General features: G+C 40.2%; 1 protein-coding gene across 5 annotated transcripts in view; it reads right to left on the reverse strand.

The window, feature by feature from the left end:
* Nucleotides 1-8,180: 8,180 nt before the first annotated feature.
* cep44 (centrosomal protein 44) overlaps nt 8,181-20,993 on the reverse strand; it is a 73,814-nt gene continuing 61,001 nt past the window's right edge. For 3 of the 5 annotated variants that reach the window (XM_059644871.1, XM_059644868.1, XM_059644870.1), the window contains 5 exons: nt 18,358-18,561; nt 17,129-17,204; nt 15,639-15,769; nt 10,602-10,669; nt 8,181-8,615 (listed from right to left, as the gene is read on the reverse strand). In XM_059644871.1, coding sequence (XP_059500854.1) covers nt 8,501-8,615; nt 10,602-10,669; nt 15,639-15,769; nt 17,129-17,204; nt 18,358-18,561 — 594 coding nt within the window. In that variant the 3' untranslated portion in view covers nt 8,181-8,500. The remainder of the gene's footprint in view (nt 8,616-10,601; nt 10,670-15,638; nt 15,770-17,128; nt 17,205-18,357; nt 18,562-20,993) is intronic. The other 2 variants (XM_059644869.1, XM_059644872.1) reach the window with 2 other exon arrangements.

Genomic DNA, 20,993 nt, shown 5'->3' on the forward strand with positions numbered 1-20,993 from the left:
AACACTTTAAACGCATCTGGATGGCTATATGAATAGGAAGGATTTAGAGGTTATGGGCCAAATGCAGGCAAATGGCACGAGGTCAAATTGTGATGTGTGTTCAGTGCGGATGAGTCATAGATTCCTACAGCAAGGATACAAATTCTTACGTCGGAGTGAACCTGGGGGCTTACAACAGAATAAATATCTGAGGAGCAGGGTCAGTCAGATTGAATGTGGAGCAGAATCTCCGGACGGAACTCTGGAGGTGACATCCCAAATCAAACAGTGACCTCAGCTTAGCTGCTCAGGCTAAGTGATCAATATCTGGAGAGACATAAAGTAATTAATTTAGGTAGTTATAAACTGCTAAGATCAGAGAGTTGGAGAGAGAGACTTGAGTTCGGTAACAAGAGGGTAAGGTTGTGAATCAGTTCCTGAATTATTTTCTGCAGTTAAGAGCGTTTAAGTTGATTCAGTTTGAAATGGCAGGAGAACATGGCCCTGCGGAATGCTCTACTTGCAATATGTGGTAAATCAGTGATACCTCCAATCATAGATCAAAGAATCCCTGCAGTGTGAAAACAGGACCTTCGGCCCAACAAGTCCACACCGACCCTCCGAGCATCCCAACCTGACCCGATAACCCACTAATCTACACACTGAGTTTGGGAATAGGGAGGGTGCAGGCACTTTGCTGGGGTTGTACTACAGGCCTCCCAGCAGCCAGTGGGTGATGGACAAATACAAATGTGGACAGATTATGGAAAATGTAAAAACAACAGGGATTTTGTTGTGGAGGACTTTAACTTTCACTACATTGACTGAAACTCACATAGTCCCAGGAGCTTGGATAAGGGTTGGGAGTGGAGCTGGCGGTGTGGGTTTGTAAATTAGGTCCACAGTAGTTTATCTGAAGCAATATGTAAATACTCCAACTGAGGAAGGGTCCACAATAAGACCTGGTATTAGGGAATGGCCCCAGCCAGGTGAATGAAGCTTCAGTGAGGCAGCAGTGAGCATAATTCTGTAAGTTTGAAGTCACTTATGAATGTAAACTAAAGTGGTCCTCGGCTGAAGTATTAAATTGGGAGAAGGCTACCTATCACAATATTAGGCAAGAACCAGGGAACATAAATTAGGGGCAGCTGTTTGAGGGTAAATCCATATCTGGCATGTGGGAATTTTTTAAAGGTGAGTTCATCAGAGCACAGGACCAGTATGTTCCAGTCAAAATATTAAGATAAGGATGGCAAGATTTGGGAACCTTGAAAAACAAGGAAAATTGATAGCTCAGTCAAAAAGAGAAAGGAGACATAGGTGAGGTTTAGGAAGCCTAACACTATCAGAAACCTTGAAGAATATAAAGATGGCAGGAAAGAGCTCAAAAAAGGAATTAAGATGGCTAAAAGGGACTATGGAATGTCAATGGCAAATAGGTTTAAGGAAAACCCAAGGCGTTTTATACACACATAAGGAACATTTGGGTAACCAAGCAAAGGGTAGGTCCAGTTAAGGACAAAGGAGGGAATTTATGCATAAATCAGAGGACGTGGGTAATGTCCTTAATTAATACTTTGCAGCAGTATTCACAAAGGAGTGGGACCTGGTGCATGGTGAGTCTCAGGAGGGGCACATTGATATCGTAGGGCATGTCAATATTAAAACGGTGTTGAGTGTTTTAAAAAGCAGTAAGGTAGACTGATCCCCAGAATCTGAGGGGAACTATCCCAGAATGCTGAGGAAAGCAAGTGAGGAAACTGCTGGGACCTTTTACGAAATCTTTGTTTGTCTTCCATGACAGGGGATGTTTAAGATAAACAACCGAGATAATCTGGGAAAGTACAAGCCAGTGAATCAGATATCAGTGGTAAGGAAATTATTGGAGCAGATTCTTAGGGATATGATTTACTGACATTTGGAAAAATATGGACTTATTAGCGATTGGCAGTATGGCTTTGTGCAGGGAAGGCCATGCCTCACAAACTTGATTCAGTATTTTGAGAAAGTAGCAAAAGTGATTGATGAGGGCAAGGCAGTAATGTTGTCAAATGGACTTTCACAAGGGCCTTGACAAGGTTCCTCACGGCAGGCTGATACAGAAGATAAGATGAGATCCATGGTGATATGATAAAATGGATACAAAACTGGCTTTGCCCTAGAAGACAGACAATAGTGTGGAAGGGTATTTTTCTGACTGGAGATCAGTAACCAGTGGTATTCTGCAGGGTTCAGTGCTGACACCCATGTTGTTTGTAATGTATATATTTATTTGGAGGTGAATGAAGGTGGCCTCATTAATAGGTTTGTGAACAACACTAAAACTGGGGGAGTTACAGATAGTGAGAAAGATTGCCAGAGAATACAGCTAGGTATAGGTAGGTTGCAGACTTGGGCATTAATCTGAACAAATGAGAGGTGATCAATTTTGGAAGGTCTAATGCAGGAGGGAAGTATACAGTAAATGGCAGAACCCTTAGTAGCATCCACAAACAGAATGGTCTAGTTCCCCTGAAAGTGGCAACATTAGTGGATGAGGTGGTCAAGAAGGTATACGGTATTATTACCTTGCTAACAACATGGAGCTGGCTGAACACAGCAGACCAAGCAGCATCTTAAGAGCAGGAAAACTGACTTTTCGGGCCGACCCATCATCACAAATTTCTAATGAAGGGTCTAGGCCCGAAATGTCAGCTTTTCTGCTCCAAAGATGCTGCTTGGCCTGCTGTGTTCATCCAGCTCTACACCTTGTTATCTTGGATTCTCCAGCGTCAGCAGTTCCTATTATCTCCAGTATTATTACCTTCACTGTTGGAGCATAGAGTATAAAAATTGGCAAATCATGTTGCAGCCATAGAAATTTTTAATTCAGCCACATTTGGAATATTGTGAGATAACGAGGTGCAGAGCTCGATGGACACAGCAGGCCAAGCAGTATCAGAGCAGCAGGATGGCTGATGTTTCAGGCCTAGACCCTTCTTTAGAAACGGGGCAACAGAAGGCAGATCTGAAATAAATAGGGAGAGAGGGAGAGTCGGATAGAACATGGATAGAGGAGAAGATAGGTGGAGAGGAGACAGGCTGGTCAAAGAGGCGGGGATGAAGCCAATAAAGGTGAGTGTAGGTGGGGAGGTAGGGAGGAGATAAGTCAGTCCAGGGAGGACAGACAGGTCAAGGGAGCGGGATGAGGTTCGTAGGTAGAAGAAGGGGGTTGGGCTGGAGGTGGGAGGAAGGACAGGTTAGGGAGGCGAGGACAAGCTGGGCTGTTTTGGGAGGGGAGATTTTGAAGTTTGTGAAGTCCACATTAATACCATTGGGCTGCAGGGTTCTCAAGTGGAATATGAGTTGCTGTTCCTGCAACCTTCGGGAAACGTTGTTGTGGCACTGCAGGAGGCCCAAGATGGACATGTCTCTGAGCAATGGGAGGGGCAGTTGAAATGGTTCGCGACTGGGAAGTGCAGTTGCCCCCTCCCCCTACTGCATTCCAAAACCAGCCCAGCTCATCACTGCCTCCCTAACCTGTCCTTTCTCCCACCTATCCCTTCCTCCTACCTCAAGCCCCACCCCCATCCATTACCTACTAACCTCTTCCCGCCCCTTGACCTATCCATCCTCCCTGGACTGATTTATCTCCTCCCTACCTCCCCAAATACACTCACCTTTACTGGCTCCATCCCCACCTCTTTGACTGGTCGGCCTCCTGTCCACCTATCTGCTCCTCTATCCATTTTCGATCTGCCTCCCCCTCCCTCCCTATTTATTTCACAACCCCCTTCCCCTCCCCCATTTCTGGAGAAGGGCCTAGGCCTGAAACCTCAAATTTCCTGCTCATCTGTTGCTGTTTGGCCTGCTGTGTTCATCCAGCTCTACACCTTGTTATCTCAGATTCTCCAGCATCTGCTGCCCCTACTTACTATCTTTGGAATATTGTGAATAGTTCTGGTTACTGGTCTGCCAGAAGGATGTAGGTACTTTGGAGAGGAAGGAAATAGTTTATGTGGATGTTTCCTGGTTTGAAGGGTATGTGCAATGAGGAGTGATTGGACAAACCTTGTTTGTTTTCATTTGAGCTTTGAAGGATGAGGCAACCTTATAGAATTTTACAAATTTATGACAGACACAGAGAGCAGCATGACCGGTGCTAGCCTTTCCACAAACTGGACTTGTTTGACAATTCCTTTGCTTTCTAGCCTCTGATTTCTGCCTCTGCTTTTTGCCCATAAGGCAAATGGCACTGCACAGGACTTGCAGAATCATGGATTTGCTTCTTGGTCAATATGCAGGGTGGTCTTAGCTCCTTTGCTAGTCCCTAGACCTTCCTGAAAAACTTCCAGGTATTTAATTAAAACTTCACTCATAATTAAAACTTCACTCAGGCAGCCATTTTCTAACTGAAAAATGTTGAGTCAACATAGGTGAATCTTTCACAACCAATTTTGTCCCATCAAGCTTGGGCCTGAGCCTTTCACTACCATTAGTGGTAACTGAACCGGCTGCTTCTCATAAGAGACAGGAACCTTAATCTGTAAAGGTTCCCCTGTATAGGTTCTCAGTCTAGTTGAGTTTTTAGATTAGATTACCTCGTGTGGAAACAGGCCCTTCGGCCCAACAAGTCCACACCACCCCTTGAAGCATCCCACCCAGACCCATCCCCCTATAACCCACTCACCCCTGAACGCAACAGGCAATTTAGCATGGCAGGTCCACCTAGCCTGCACATCTTTGGACTGTGGGAGGAAACCCACCCAGACACGGGGAGAATGTGCAAACTCCACACACACACAGTCGCCCGAGGCTGGAATTGAACTCGGGTCCCTGGCGCTGTGAGACTGCAGTGCTAACCAGTGAGCCACTGTGCTACCCCTTCTTGCGCAAACACGAGGGTTGGAGTCCAGAGTGAATTTTATAGGGAAGCTTTGCTGAAGCTGTACAAAACATGAGTCAAACCACAGCTTTAAAACTTTAAAATGGGGCCCTTATCTAAGGAAAGATGTCCTGGCATTGGATGCAGTCCAGAGAAGGTTCAGTAGGCTAATAACAGGTCCGGAGGGACTGTCTTATGAAGTTTAGGTTGTGCCTACACTTGTTGGAATATAAAAGATTGAGAGGTGACCTTACTGAAGCATACAAGATGCATAGATTTGATTTAGGGAAAATGGAAAACGATAGTTTCCTCTTATAGGCGAGTCTAGGACCAGTGACATAATGTCATAATAACATGTTCAAGACAGAGATAAGGAGGTATTTCTTCTCTGTAAGTAGTGAATCTGTGGAATTCATATCTGCAGAGGGCTTCAAGGGTTTTTAAGTATATTCAAGGCTGAGGCAGACAGATTTCAAGCAATAAGGGAATCAATAGTGATGGAGAAATGGCAAGACAATGGAATTGTAGATTATCAGATCAGCCATGATTTCACTGAATGGTAAAGCAGACCCAATGTGCTGAATGGTCTACTTCTGCTCCTACATCTTATGGTTACTTAGTTTAAAAGAATCTGCAGTGACTCTTTCGAACACTGGGTTTAAAACAGCTCTTTCTCAGTTCATTTCAGTTTTTTAAAAACACTAAATATGGAGACATGGTTCTTAAATAAAGGGAACTGTTGTTTACATTGGCCCTTGTCCAAGCTGTGCTAACAGTCTTCTATGTTCCATACACTGACTACAGGCTGGTTGCTACAACACAACAAAAGGATGCCTTCACCTTGCTTGTCAGGTAACTGAACAACTTGGAGCTGTGTATAATTACTATGAGAGTGTTCAGTTTTTCCTCCAGCTTGGGAGAGGTCTCTTAGCTCTCTGTAGTCAAAAGGGGCATGAAATCTGAAGAAAATCATTTTATCTTCCCTGCAACAGTTGCTGCAAGCTATGGCTTTTAATTGATTGGGCAGAGGCTTTTACAAGTGAACTGGCCACCTTGTGTCATTTACCAACCAGTGGAAATATCTGGAGAAAGATGACAAGGAATAATTCTCATGGATCCCTCAGGATGGATAAAGCAGCCTGCTTGAGAAGACCCAAGACTGTCTGGACCATATCACTACTTCACAGCGATAGAACCAAAAAATCTGCACAAACTCAGCCAGCAGCATTTGAGATGGTGGTATACTGATAATTTCACTGAATCAGTTATCCAGAGATTTAGAATAATGCCCTAGGGACACAGATTCAAATCACACCACAGCAGCTGGTGTAAGGTACATTCAGTTAGGAATTCTGGAATACTAAACTAGCCTCAGTGATGGTGACCATGACAACTATATTTCAACTGTTGTAAGAAAAAACTAGTGGTGGGGTTCACTAGGTTTAGAAAAGGAAATTCTGCTCATCTCACCAGGTCTGACTTGTTTGTGACTTCAGATCCGCAGCAGTGCGGCTGACTCAGAACAGTCTTCTGACATGGTCTCACCAGTTTTTCTTTGTATAATATCTTGCAGCTCTGTATCACTACTAATACCAACCTCTTCTGCTACCTCCCCTCCTTTTTTTTCCCCTCACTATTGGTGATCATATTACAATCCCACAATCTTGAATTTTCTTGAAATGTCTTCTAAAATCCTCCTCCACCTGCTGTTTTGGTCTGATATTCATTTTTGTCTTTGTTGTTGCGAATTATGGTTTTTCTTGCATTAATGATGCTATGCAAATTCAAGTTTTAATTGCTGACATGATCATTCATTTCTGAATCCGCATTTAAACCTACCATTTGCTTTACTTTACAACTAAATTCAACCATACTTCAATAGGTAGATTCTAGTGTTCAGTTTTGGTCGCCACATTACAGGAAGGATGTGAAAGCTTTGGTGAGGGTGCAGAAAAGGTTTACCTGGATGCTGCCTGGATTAGAGGACATGGGCTAGGAGAGGCTAGAAAAACTTGGGTTGTTTTCTCTTGAGCAGCAGAGGCTGAGGGGAAACTCATTAGGAACCCATAAAACTATGAGACGCATGGTCAGAATCATTTTCCTATTATTGAAATGTGTAATATTAGGATGCATGCATTTAAGTTGAGAGGGCGAAGTTCAAAGGAGACATGACGGGCAAGTCTTTTTTACACAGAGAGCGGTAAAAGTCTGGAATACATTGCCAAGGCTGGTGGTGGAGACAGAAATGATAGGGGCATTTAAGGGACCTTTAGATAAGAACATGAATATGCAAAGAATGGAGGAATATGGACCAAGGGCAGTCAGAAGGGATTAGTTTCATTTGGAATCATGATCAGCACAACATTGCGGGCCAAAGGATCAACTCCTGTGCTGTAAAGTTCAATGTTCACTCATCCGGCTGGGCTCATTTTCCAAAACCAGGTCCAGTATAACTCCTTCCCTGGTTGGATTGTTTACACACTGTAAGAAATCCTCCCGAATGGTCCTTACAAATTCTGCACCATACAACCCAATAGCACAAAGTGAGCCCCAGTCAACATAGGAGGTTAGATCAACCACGACAACAACCCTGCTGTTTTTACATCTTTCCAGAATATGTCTACATGTTCTCTCCTCTATCTCCCACTGGCTTATGTTCAAAATTATTGATTGTTTTCATTGATAATAATAGAAACTACCAACATGATACCAATTGAGTAGTGCTTTTTACACCACCAAATCTTTCCAAATAATTACTGTTTTGAAGTGTAGTCAACTGTTGTAATATGGGGACACAGCAGCTAGCTTGTGAGCCAGTAATGAGAAAAATGATTTTACTGATGTTTGTTGAGGGATCAATGTTAGCTAGGGTGCCAGGTCAACTTAAAACACAGTTGTGGGGTCTTTTATATCCACCTGAAAAGGCAAGTGATGCCTCTTTATTAACATCAAAAACTGCTCAGAGAGCATTACCACTGAGCAAAGGCTGGAACTGGTCAATGAAAAAACATTATTTTGAGTTTCTTAATGTTTAAGGTTAAATTTATGCTTGTTTCCACTTCTGTATGCGGCTGGCAGATAAGACCACTGTAAAATAAAATCTTCCCTTTGATCAAGAATTTACCAAACTTCTAGTGCAAATATCAAGCAAATAGGAGATAACATGGAAGGGTAAATAAAAAGCAACACTAATTTGTGCAGGATACAAATTTATCTGGATCATTACTTCTGGTTGCGTAATAAATCAGTACTAAATGGTGTCAGCTATTTTAGGTGTGCCTAGTATAAAAAACATAATCTACACAAATTGAAATATAATCTTTATTCATATCAGGTATCTTTGTAAAGTTGAAACATTTAATCTCTTCACATTGCTTGTCCTTAACACAGACATAAGCCAGCGTAACTTCTGGTTATTTGGAATTACTCCACTACTACAGTGTTACAAATACTTAGATTGTAAAAATTTCAGTGTTGGTGAAGAAGCTAAACATTCAATTACATTAAACTACTGCAAAAATATACTCTAGTTTTTATCACCATAAATAATATAATTTATAAACAAAACTGACAAAACACAGGGATCAGCACCAGTGTTGATGAAAGCTCATGGACCTGAAGCCTGAATCACGTTTTTGACAGATGTTGCCTGGCCTTTTATAATAGATTTCCCGCATCTGCAGTACTTTGCTTTTGTGATGGAAAAGAACCTGGCACATTCGTGTCAGCTGAACTTTCTGGACACTTAAGTAATTCTGTAGTTTCTTCAATCCTGAGGGATAATAAAAATGATCAAATATTAACTTTTCTCTCCTACTCTTGAGATTCTGGATACTTTAAAATATGGTGAGGTCAACTTATTTTTGAAACAAACAAAACTACAAGTACTTAATAAGGAACGATGGAAGGAATGAAGAAGCTGCATCTACATAGAGCATTTACAATCTTAGGATGTCCCAAAGCACTTGAAAGCCATTGAAGTAATTTTAAAATTTAGAGGCTGTCGAGATGTAGGAAACAACAGTACAATAACCTTTCACAAACAGCAAGGGATAACAACAAGACCATTTGTTTCTAAGATATTGGTTGCGGGATAATTCCTTGCTCTTTGCAATAGTGTCATGAGATCGGCTACTTCTTTCTGAAGGGGCAGCCATGGTCTTGGTTTAGCATATCGTCTGAGAGAAGGCAGCTCTGACATTGCAATGCCTCCATTACTGGATGTCAGCCTCAATTTTTGTGCCCAAACTCTGGAGTGGGATTTGAACACACAATCTATTGACTTAGAGGCAACAGTGCCATGTTAACACTTATTTACAACTTTTATTTTAAATAAATAGCTGAGATGTCAGCAAGAATCAATTCCTTTAGTTATCAAACATACTTTTATCTTGAAGGTTCCAAAATGTACATCGTTCAAATTTTGTCACAAGACAGTTTAGCAAAATGGTTGTTGCTTCTCCCGGGTGTTAAAAAGTTAAATCATTAATGCAGTTGCACCATTTCTCAATGCCAATTTTTTCTTCTTATAACTACTCACTTAATTAATGGCCCATCCATAAACTGATCAGAAACTGCAATTAGATTACACAAATGGATCGTAAACCAATTACTGTTGTAGTGTTCAATTTCTTCCACAGTGTGGTGCTGTGCAGAAGCAAGCCGCGCAGGTCACAGTACGTAAGAATGGAAATCTGTGCTACCCAGTAGCTAGAAACAGATTTTACAAAATTATGCCTGATTTTTTCTATAGGTTTCAAAGTAATTTTAATTACCTTGAAAATAAAACAAAATGGAAATGCCCTTTTCTTGACAAAATGATATGTCTTGGGACATTTTTGTCTGTTAAAAGTTTTGCTTAACCGTAAGCCATACATGATTATAGACATTGGGTAGCCAGGTTTCTCTGACACCCAGATGGTATAGTTACCAACTCCCTGATATCAGGATTACCTGACATGTGGTTGTATTGTCAGTGTGACTTAAAGTGCTGAAGTCAATTCAATTAAAATGATTAAGTAGTCAAATGACACCATTGAAAAGGAATGAAAAATTTATGGAATAAAAGCAACAAAAAGCTGAAAAAAAATTCTTTGATAACCTATGTCACAGATCCCCACAGGAGGATTTCAAATCTGTGACAACATAGCTGATCAAAAACAATTATAGACATTGGGTAGCCAGGTTTCTCTGACACCCAGATGGGATAGTTACCAACTCCCTGATATCAGGATTACCTGACACTTTTTATTGATGTGAGATTTGAGAGCAATAATTACCAATTAGGAAAACCAAAAACCTGTCTCAGAAAATAAGCTCAGCAATCAAGTTTCTCCTGGAAATATTGCAATAAAGGGCAATGACACAAATAATTTTCCCGGGTGGAATGTCTGTCATTTATTTATCCATCAAAAGCTACAAATTTGATTTTAACCAGACACACCTTTTGATAGAAGGGCAGAGGTAGAAAAGAAATAAAGAAAGGAGGTAGAATGAAAAAGAAGTTGGAAAAGAGGAAATAACAAAGTAGAAAGAAATAAGTTGCATTTATACAGTTTGGCCTCAGAAGATTCCAAAACCAATTCAGCCTTCTGAGAGTGTTGTCTTTATACTATAGGGAAAATATGGCAAATGATAACACTTCATATTTGCTATAGTTTTTCTAACATACGTGAACAAACGTATGATGGTATAGATGTAGAATACAATATATAATTAACATCTTTAATTATTTCAGTAATAAGAGGAAAACACTCACATTTTGCTTATCCTTTCAACCTTATGTTTCACTGTCTGTGTCTGTAAAATGTAAGATTTCTTCAAATACTGCAGTGCAAGTATTTGTCACAAACAAATAAAAAGGACAGGCACAAATAGATCAAGCAAATACCATGTCTTTTTATGGTGACACAAAATTATCTTTATCACATTCAACAAAATACAACATATTAAAATTAGAAATAGGGGTAAGAAAGTAAGAACCCCGAGTGTTATATATCAGTAGAGTGCCCTCATTGCTCAATTCTCAACTGCAACACAGAGATGTAACAATAGGAGACTTTCACCCTACCCACCCCTCCCCCACAACCTTAATTGTGATCAGAACTTGATATATCTGTCGTACATGCTCTCACATGTATATTTCTATTTTTTGGGAGCTGAATAGAGAAATATTTGGTGAAGCAAGGTCATTAAGCAGCTTTACATCATTGAAAAAGAAAAAGTCAAGCTTGTTGACTTGCTCACTGAGCTCGTTTGTTTTCATTCAGACGTTTCGTCACCATGCTAACATGATGAAACATTTGAACAAAAACAAGGCAGCTCGGCAAGCAAGTCAACAAACTCACCCACAGCCCAAGCTACAAACCTTTGCAAAAAATAAAAAGTAAAAAATCAAAGCAATTTCCACTTATAGGGAAAATAATGATAAATTACATGCCCCATCACTTTTGTAGGCTAACTTACTTGTTTTTGTAATTATCTTTTCTTCTGACTACTTATAACTGTTTTTTGAGCTATCAGTTCACAGCCTTAATATTCTTTAATAAAAGACTGTACCCAAAAAAAATCCGAGGTTTCCATTTCTTTTACTACTAACTCTGACACCATAAAAGGAACATAGAACATAGAACATAGAACAGTACAGCACAGAACAGGCCCTTCAGCCCACAATGTTGTGCCGACCATTGATCCTCATGTATGCACCCTCAAATTTCTGTGACCATATGCATGTCCAGCAGTCTCTTAAATGACCCCAATGACCTTGCTTCCAATGACCTTGAGGCCAAACTGTATAAAGGAAGAATGGCTCTAATACTTTTCTATGGAGGGATTCTCCAGAATGTGTTGCAATAATATCCAAATCTCCCAGGTGTGCATTCTCTTGAGGAATCTCCTGTTGTTTTTGAGTGAATGGAACTTTCCACATCACAATGAGGGTGTTTATTTGTTGGTCATTTGGGATGAGATGAGGAACTCGTTAATGTTCGTCAGCATCATCTGTACATGGCTGAATTAGGCTGAATTACAACAAACTAATCAAAAAGGTTAAATATTGGAGGCAGCATTTACACTGCTGGTCACCTCCCCTCATACTCTCAATGAGGGGGCCCCCCAGGTCACATAGAATTGCCTCCATTACTGCATCAATAGAAATGGAAACTTTTGTTTGAGGACTCCATATATAAGAAAAGCAGAAAATTGCTTTTACCCGCAGTAGCTTATTTTTATTATCAATTTTGTTCCATTTTGAAAAGGTAATTGACCCTGGAAATCCTTCTCAGGCAAACGCAAGCTCTCAAAGGCAGTTTGCTGAGTAGCACAACAAATCAATTGCAAAAGTGATAGTTCAAGCAGAAATACCCAAGTGAATTTACCACTGTGCATTTTCCATCTAGGGGTTGTATATATTGAAAAATGTCTGAAGATCTTTGTTTATGACAACTTTCCATTTGGTGCAACAACAAAAGTACCTGCAATTGATAGCAACCTTTTGATATTGGCAGGGATTGAGATGGAGAATAAGGTAACTGGAAAGTATTCAAATTGGCTAGTTGTGACTCAATGTCCTCCGTGGATCTGAACTGGTTTCCCAGCCTTTCAATGTATTTTTATAGGATGATGAAGGGACAGAGATACGTGTTTGTCCATTATACCTAGGTGACAGAGTACCGTAGATAGAAAGAAAAAATTGCAAAGGAATACTGCCACATAGGATTGTGCAAAGCAGTGTTGAGAATTGTAAGCTTTGGACCTAATATAGAATGGATTATTATCTAAACCACAAGAAATAGGAAGTGTAAAAGGTCAGAGAGATTTAGAGGATCAAGTACAGAAATCACTAAAAACATAGAACATTACAGTGCAGTACAGGCCCTTCGGCCCTCGATGTTGCACTGACCTGTGAAACCAATCTGAAGCCCATCTAACCTACACTATTCCATTATCATCTACATGTTTATCCAATGACCATTTAAATGACCTTAAAGTTGACGAGTCTACTACTGTTGCAGGCAGGGCATTCCACGCCCTTACTACTCTGAGTAAAGAACCTACCTCTGACATCTGTCCTATATCTATCATCCCTCAATTTAAAGCTATGTCCCCTCATGCTAGCCATCACCGTCCGATGAAAAAGGCTCTCACCGTCCACCCTATCTAATCCTCTGATCATCTTGTATGTGTCTATTAAATCACCTCTTAACCTTTCTCTCTCTAACGAAAACAGCCTCAAATCCCTCAGCCTTTCCTCATAAGACCTTCCCTCCATACCAGGCAACATCCTGGAAAATCTCCTCTACATCCTTTCCAATGCTTCCACATCCTTCCTATAATGCAGCGACCAGAACTGTACGCAATACTCCAAGTGTGGACGGCACAACATTGTGGGCTGAAGGGCCTGTTCTGTGCTGTACTGTTCTATGTTCTATGTTCTATGTTCTACACCAGAGTTTTGCACAGCTGAAACATGACTTCATGGCTCCAAAGCTCATATCCTAAGAGGTGGTGGTCAGGTATTAACTGCTTGAGAGGACTGTATAACATTTTTTCCTAAGATGTAGCAGCAGAACTAAGCCAATTGGCCCATTGGGTTTGCTCCACCATTCAATGAAATCATGGTTGGTCTAATAATCCTCAAATCACTTTCCTACCTTCTCTCCATAACTGTTTATCCCCTTACTTATTAAAAGTATATCTATACTTTAATGTGTTCAATGATCCAGTTTTAATAACTCTCTCAGTTCTTTGTGGATATTGTGCATCTTATAAAGTTTTCATTAAACTGAGATGAGTCAAACATGAAAAGAAGGCCTTCCAAAGGTTGACAGAGTCATATCTTAGACGTATTGAGAACTTTAAAATAGGGATAAAGAAGTTGTTCATATCAAGCTAAAAAAAACCTTCTTCTCTGCTAGAGAAATACTGCTGAAAACTGATGCACCGTAACTTGGAATGAGACGGACCATTTTAGCTCGCAAGTGCACTTAGCACTCAAAGTGGAATACACAATAAATAAGCAAGATCTGATATACTGCCTTACAAAGAATGCCCACTTTTTTGATATAATGATAATGATAACTGGAGATTCACTCAACGTTGACGGTATTTACAAAACTGGAAGAGGCAGGCCAACAGCATCTAAAAATCATGCATTTGATATCTGACAGGATTGCCTCCAACTGTTACATATCAACTAACGTGACACTCATTTGAGGAAGGCCAACTACCAATAAGACGCGCAATGTACTAGTTCACAGTAACACATTCACTACAGAAATTTCACTGTTAAAATCTCATATTATTTTACTTAAAACAATCCGAGTCTCAGGTACACACATAAGCATATGTGCTGTCTGTAAATCAGGGGTTGAACTGTTTTATAAAGGTCAAAGTAACGGAACAGGGAAGTCAAATTTTGGGCCTTCTAGCCAGACTTCATTTCTGAGGTAGCTGATATCTCCCCACTGACTACCCACTCAAATCTCCTCTTTTCCTGCCACCTTCTCTGCTGCTTCTTAGATTCGAAGCTTCAATCCAAAGTGATTTCATTTGTATAGTACTGTGAGAATTTTCCTAAATTCTCCTCCTAGAAAACCATGTTTGAAAAGATACCAAAGTGAAGAAAAAGATACAAAGATGCAAAGTTTCAGGTCTCTCCATCTATTAGTGACATGAGATATCCTGGTGTGAACACAGCAGTGGTGGGACAGGAGTGTTAGGTACAGGTCAGATGATTATATTGGACTGAAGTCATAAGGGACAATATGAGCTTGATGTGAAAACTTATTAAAAGCCCAAAATCAAAAGTTCTGACAACTCTGATAACTGCAATTCGAGAGTATAGACACCAGATTGTTTAAGCAGTGCAAGAGTAGTCAAGTCATGGTCTTTCTAAACAGCTGTGGCAATAAAAAGTGGCCTTATTGGGCCAAGGGATTACTCATGCCTGCTGTGAGGTAAGGATTTTACAGTCACTTATAGGCAGAACTGGAAAGGTTCAGAATACAGCAAATAGCTTTAACTTTACCATGATAAGGGCTATTGATATATGAAGATGTCGTGTTATTTATAACAGAAGTGTACACTGAAACACTATTTGGGCTCTTGCAAAGCAGTAATACTGGGCATAAACACCACTTTTTAAAATCGCAACCCAGACTCCACCCATTCTAGTTGTTCCTCACCTCTGATCCCAACCTCCATTCCCATTCACTTCTTAATGCAACAAGCCCTGTCTAATCCTTCCCCTCAATTGGTTTTCTCCTCTTCCATTTTCAACTTTCATACATTCTCTCTGGCTTCTTTATGCCAGTGTCACTCCTTTCTCCTCTTCCTATTACCATCTCCTGTTCCCTCGTTCCACTCAGTCTAACTTCTTGCTCTACAAACTATTTACCCTGTTATTCCTCTCTACCTTTTCCTCCCGCCACCACCTTGGTTCAATTATCTCACTGTTCTTTAACCCTTAATGACCTAGACGTGTCCTTGGTCTTGACTATTTGTGTGCAGTGTCACAGGAAATCATATTTTACCTTTATTTATGTCTGTGTCAAACGGAGCTGTCAAACTGAACTGTCCAGCAACATCTTTTTCATTTTGTTTAAAAAGCAAGGCTGAATGAAAATATATTAAGCATGTTTCTCATTCTTTTCATCCTGATCATTCAGTTCAGGCTCTTGCATCTTAATGATGGTCATACTTACAATGTAACTGCCTGAATAAAAGTGCATCTAATGTTAGCATGTTCCCCAGACCTTATAAAAATTTGATGGAAACCTTTGCCAATCTTTCTTACCTTTGTGACTTCTGTCAGATATAATGAATTGCTACTCATTGCTTTGGGTGATTCGTCTGCTGATAGCAGTGAGTTGTATCCAGATGACTGATGGCTAAGACTCTCTGGCGTCTCAACTCTCGTCTCTTTATCTGCAAAGAAATATTCATCTTTGGTCAACCTCTGTCTTTTGGCATGCCTATGCAAGGTCAGATACCAGACGTTGTGATTTACAGTGCACAGAAAAAAGTAGGGCAGGGATTGTTTAGAACTTCAGACGTTACTGGCTCAGCTCCAAAATGGGATAACTTATTCCTCTTGCTAATATTTACTGGGCAACTGTGGTTGACACCTCCTGAATAATAAAGCAAAATTGGATTACGTCCAGAATTCCTACTTTATCATGGTTTGACACAAGAATGACACTTCAAAGTAGTATGAATATCCAAATGAGTCAGTACTGTGCAAACAAACCTACAAGTACTGCAAGCATAAGCACAACCATTATAATTATCCATGTATCTTTTGCTGTAAACTACAATTCTTCTCATTTGTTGTGTAGACATTAATAATGACTGTCTTTAAGATAAAATCAAATTATTCCAGCAATTGCTAGCTAAAGACCAAGCTTAATGATAACAAGTTTGTATTTCCTTAGTCTTCAGTTTAAAACAAGTCAATATGAAATGCAAAGTTTTTATTGAACTGAAACCACCTTCAACTTATGTACATAAAAATGTAATGAACTGCAATACTGATGACACTCTAATCGGACATGTGGTTAACGGCAGCGAGTGCTTTCTGCTGCTATTCAGGACCTGTGGCAGCAGCAGCGAGGTCGTTCTCCCAGCGTTCAGGGTTGGCTGCAGCAATACTCCTCCAGCGACTGGGGATGGCAACACTGGCAGCAGCGGCCTCTTCAAGGTGGCAGTGCTGGCAAAATGACATCTGCAACCAAAGTGAGACTTGTGGCCTGGTAGTGGCCTGACCTGGCAGCGAAACCAGGAAATCTTGGTTGTGGAGCGAGTGTTTATTCAGCGGCATCAGCAAAGTGGGCCCAGTGGCAAAGAGATAACATCTAAAGTGGAGTGACTCCTATGTTGGTGGGTCCAGTGCAATTGGCAGCAAGGCAGTGGCAGTCTCCCTTGACGCTAAGTGCCAACATGGACTGGGTCAGAAATACTTACTTCTGTTTTTTTTCTATTTCATTCCTACGACTTATAATGCTGGACTTTTTTTCTTTACTTTTCTATTTTTTTTTCTTGTTTCCTCAGTATTTAATCTTAAATATCTGTACCTAGTTGCCTTTGTACCCAAGATGGCGCAGTTATACAGCAACTGTAAACTTTTCACTGCACTTCTTTCCGAAGGGGAACTATATCCCTTACTCGGTGACTCCTAATACAACGTCCTTTGCACAACATTATACACGACAACTTCTAAAACAACAATGTATTGTGAGAAACTATTGTGTAAGATTAATAGTACACTTCAAGATGGAACCACTTTACCTGAAGAATTGCGGCTTGTCTTTGGGCAAAATGTATAATCTTCGTTCCTACTGGTGGAATCAGAAGATGTATCATTCTACAGAGATGAAAAGAATGTAATATGAAAATCATTGTGTGCAGTATGTATCACAACATTTCATTCACTTTATGGTTTTCCATTACATAGATTCACCAAGCACACAAGGAGGCCATTCAGTCAATTAGGCATGTCAATTCTCTGAAAGAGCCAAAAATTAGTCTTTTCCTTCTCAAATAATGCATGTAATTGATAGTCTCTGAATAAGGTGAGGAAAAGAGGGCATGTAGAGAGGAAGCTGTGCACTCTCAAGCAAAGTGTAGAACCACTGATATCAACCTTCAGATTTCCACTTTTAAGGGGTCAAATGTGACTCCAGAAGCAGAGGTCAGTTTCAGAGTTGTAATTATATTAATGCTGATTGTTTTACTGCCACTGCTACCAGAAAATTTCAGTTATCATTTAATCTGGGATGCATTAAATATTGATATGAAAAACCATACTAAAACAGCAAATACATTATATTGCTTTCCCTTAATAAATACTGTATTCTAGAAAATTATAATGTACATTTGATGCCAGTACAGCCATTAAGTGGTTCCCTTTAATAGCCCTTGGAATAGAACAAAGAGCCTTATTTTAAGAAAAATTGAAGAAGTTTGTAACAAGATCACGTGAGAAGGAGTGGTAGCTATTTTGGTGAATAACATCAATCGCAAACAGTGCTGATGCTCCTAAATCATGATAGGCACAGGATTCCTCCATTCAAAATTTAGACCAACAAACTTCAGAGGTGCTGGTGGAAGTGGGGCTAAAGAAATAGTACAAAATGAGATACAAGAGAATTGAAATTCAACAGAAATCCTTCGAGGAAAGGAAAGAAATGGGAAGGTCAGAAATAATTATTTTAAAGAGACCTCTTGTTGTGGCTTATTTTGCTTCCACAGGGAGAAGTGAAACCGTGGCAGAAGTTCCTCAGTTTGATTTTTGTTCTCTGTTCATCGAGCTCATTTCATCTGCACAAGGGCTAGGAAAGGAGGATAAGGGAGGGAGTCTAGAGATTCTCACTCCTGATTATGGGCCATTTAGCATTGTGAGAGTGTTCACACTGGATACAATCAGGCTCAGACTTGCTTCTGATGCTGCTTGTAGTTGAGTCGCGAGTTTATTATTTAGCAAACTAAGTATGTCAAAAAATAAAGTTCCAGCTTACCTTTCTGGAATGCAGCAACAGCTGAGTTTCTAGCAGTACAACACGGCTCAGCAGGTTATTCCAGTCCTTCTCATCTATAATTACTTTTCCAGCTGTCGCACATTCTAAAGCCTGCAACCTACTCTGTACTACATCCAGTTCCTGTAGCTTCTCCTGACATTTGGCAATCTGATTCTTCAGTGATTTGATCTCTAGTGCCTGTGACTGCAAAGGAAGAAACAATCCATTCAGCTTAAAAAAAAGATTAATTCTTGCTTACAGTAGCAATTGTTTAAAAATATATACTTACAACTCCATTAAGTTCACTCAACAAAAACGTTTTACACTTTTAAATACAATTATTACCCTATCATAAATGCACCAGGTAAAAGATTACCTCCTATTTCATCAGTGCTTCAACTGACATAGCTACTACAATAATAGTGCATGTCTAAACTCACAGTTCTGAATAAGAAACAGAAAGGTTCATGTTACACATCTATTACAGCTGTAATAAATCATCATGGCATCATTCATGTGGTAAAACATTTAATGGTCTATTCGAAGGAAAAAAATGTTGAATAAGATATCCGAAGGACATCAAAAATGTTCACAGAAATCAAAGGCATTTACATCAAATACTGTAGATTATTGTAAAGACTGTGTCCTTTAACATTTGGAAAAGGACTGGTTTAGAAACCAAGGATGTTTGAAAGATTGCTGCACTTTTTAAAAATGTAACTTTACTAAGTGCTGTTACAGTTACTTGTTCAAGCAAGAATGAAAGCCCAGTTACAGATCGGTTGGAACCAAGGAATTATGTCCAAATGGAGTTTTGGCCGGTGACAAGTAGCTGATTGGTCTATGGACTATTGACCAGGTAGTAATGCCAACCAACAACTATGTGACTGACTCCCAGATAACTGAACGACTTAGGGTGTGAACAAGATAGGCAGAAGTAATTGGATCTCCGAAATAGAGCTGTATTTCTGGTCTGCAATAATAACCATCTTAAGCCTTAAAAAAGTTCAATTTTTCCTCTGTAATTGTTCTAAGCTGTGGCTGTTAACCAGTGACTATAATTGTGAAGGAGCCACCCTTCTATTCTTTCTACAAGCAAGTGAAATCAGCTAGAGAATGAGAATCAAGGACCAACGTCATGGCAAGTCAAAAAGACCATTTCAGCAAACCTGTGAACAGGGACCATTGGAATGTCTTGCCAGCCTTTCCCTTTGCCTATTACACTCCTGATTTTTTCCCCATCAGTGTCAGTCTATAGGAGGGTGGTGGGGTTAAAGTCTTAACTTGTCGTTATATATCAATAGTTCATAATTGTTTATCTGTAGAAAAAAATCTACTTATTTGCAATAAATAATAATTTTTAATAAGCACAGAAACCTGGTCCATACTTTCTGTCAACCTCAGTCGAAAGCAAATTGGTGAATTTGGAGTATGTTTATAAATTTTTTAACTTTTGAATTGACTCAGGTAATGTCTGTGGCTCAATTTCTAGCAGACTACCAGTGAGACAGTACAATCTACCATGGGAACAGGCTGACCAGTCCAGCCATTTGATGTTAGTGGCTGTTTTCCACACAAGTAGTTAAGGTTCATGATAATAAAATGTGAGGCTGGATGAACACAGCAGGCCAAGCAGCATCTCAGGAGCACAAAAGCTGACGTTTCAGGCCTAGACCCTTCATCAGAGAGGGGGATGGGGAGAGGGAACTGGAATAAATAGGGAGAGAGGGGGAGGCGGACTCCATCTTCGGTCCGCCTCCCCCTCTCTCCCTATTTATTCCAGTTCCCTCTCCCCATCCCCCTCTCTGATGAAGGGTCTAGGCCCGAAACGTCAGCTTTTGTGCTCCTGAGATGCTGCTTGGCCTGCTGTGTTCATCCAGCCTCACATTTTATTATCTTGGAATTCTCCAGCATCTGCAGTTCCCATTATCTCTGATACTAGTTAAGGTTCATGTTGTTCCTATATTCCTGTTTATCTTTCCTGCCAGTGCTTGTCTAACTTATTGTTAGATGTCAATCCAGTATTAACCTTCTACATGAAGGCAATGTTCCTATTCACTGTGCTAAATCTCTTACACATTACTCTCATACTCGTGTTCTCTTATTCCAGAAACCGTCTGTTCCTATCCACATATTCCTATTTTCTATGTTCTATATAGATGTTCTATCAAGTCACCATGAAATTGTCCCTCTTTAAAAGAAAAACAAGCCCAAAACATTTACATTTATTACTCGTGACATCAGGCAACATCTTCATAAAAGTATATAAATACTGTGGCCAGAACAGCAGAGTCAGAAGTTTGGAATTTTACAGCAAGTAACTCACCCCGTATCTCCCAGTCCTTCTTTGCCATCTGCAAGGCACAAGTAGGAGTGTGATCAAATTCCCTTGATATGCCGGAATGAAGGCAGCTCCAAAACCAGTCATGAAGTTTGAAGACATCAGGACTTGATGACATAATATCCACCTGCTGCAAAATTCACTTCCTCCACCCTTTAGCATTGCAAGCAGTATGTACTACCTACTCAATACTGGCAGTAATCTACCAAAGCTCCTCTGACACCACCCACCAAATACATGCCTCTGCCACTGAGAATGATAACTGTAGCAGAGGCAGGGAAATTCCATTCCTTGC

This window comes from Stegostoma tigrinum, chromosome 3 (genome assembly GCF_030684315.1).
Source record: "Stegostoma tigrinum isolate sSteTig4 chromosome 3, sSteTig4.hap1, whole genome shotgun sequence".
Taxonomy (NCBI): Eukaryota; Metazoa; Chordata; class Chondrichthyes; order Orectolobiformes; family Stegostomatidae; genus Stegostoma; species Stegostoma tigrinum.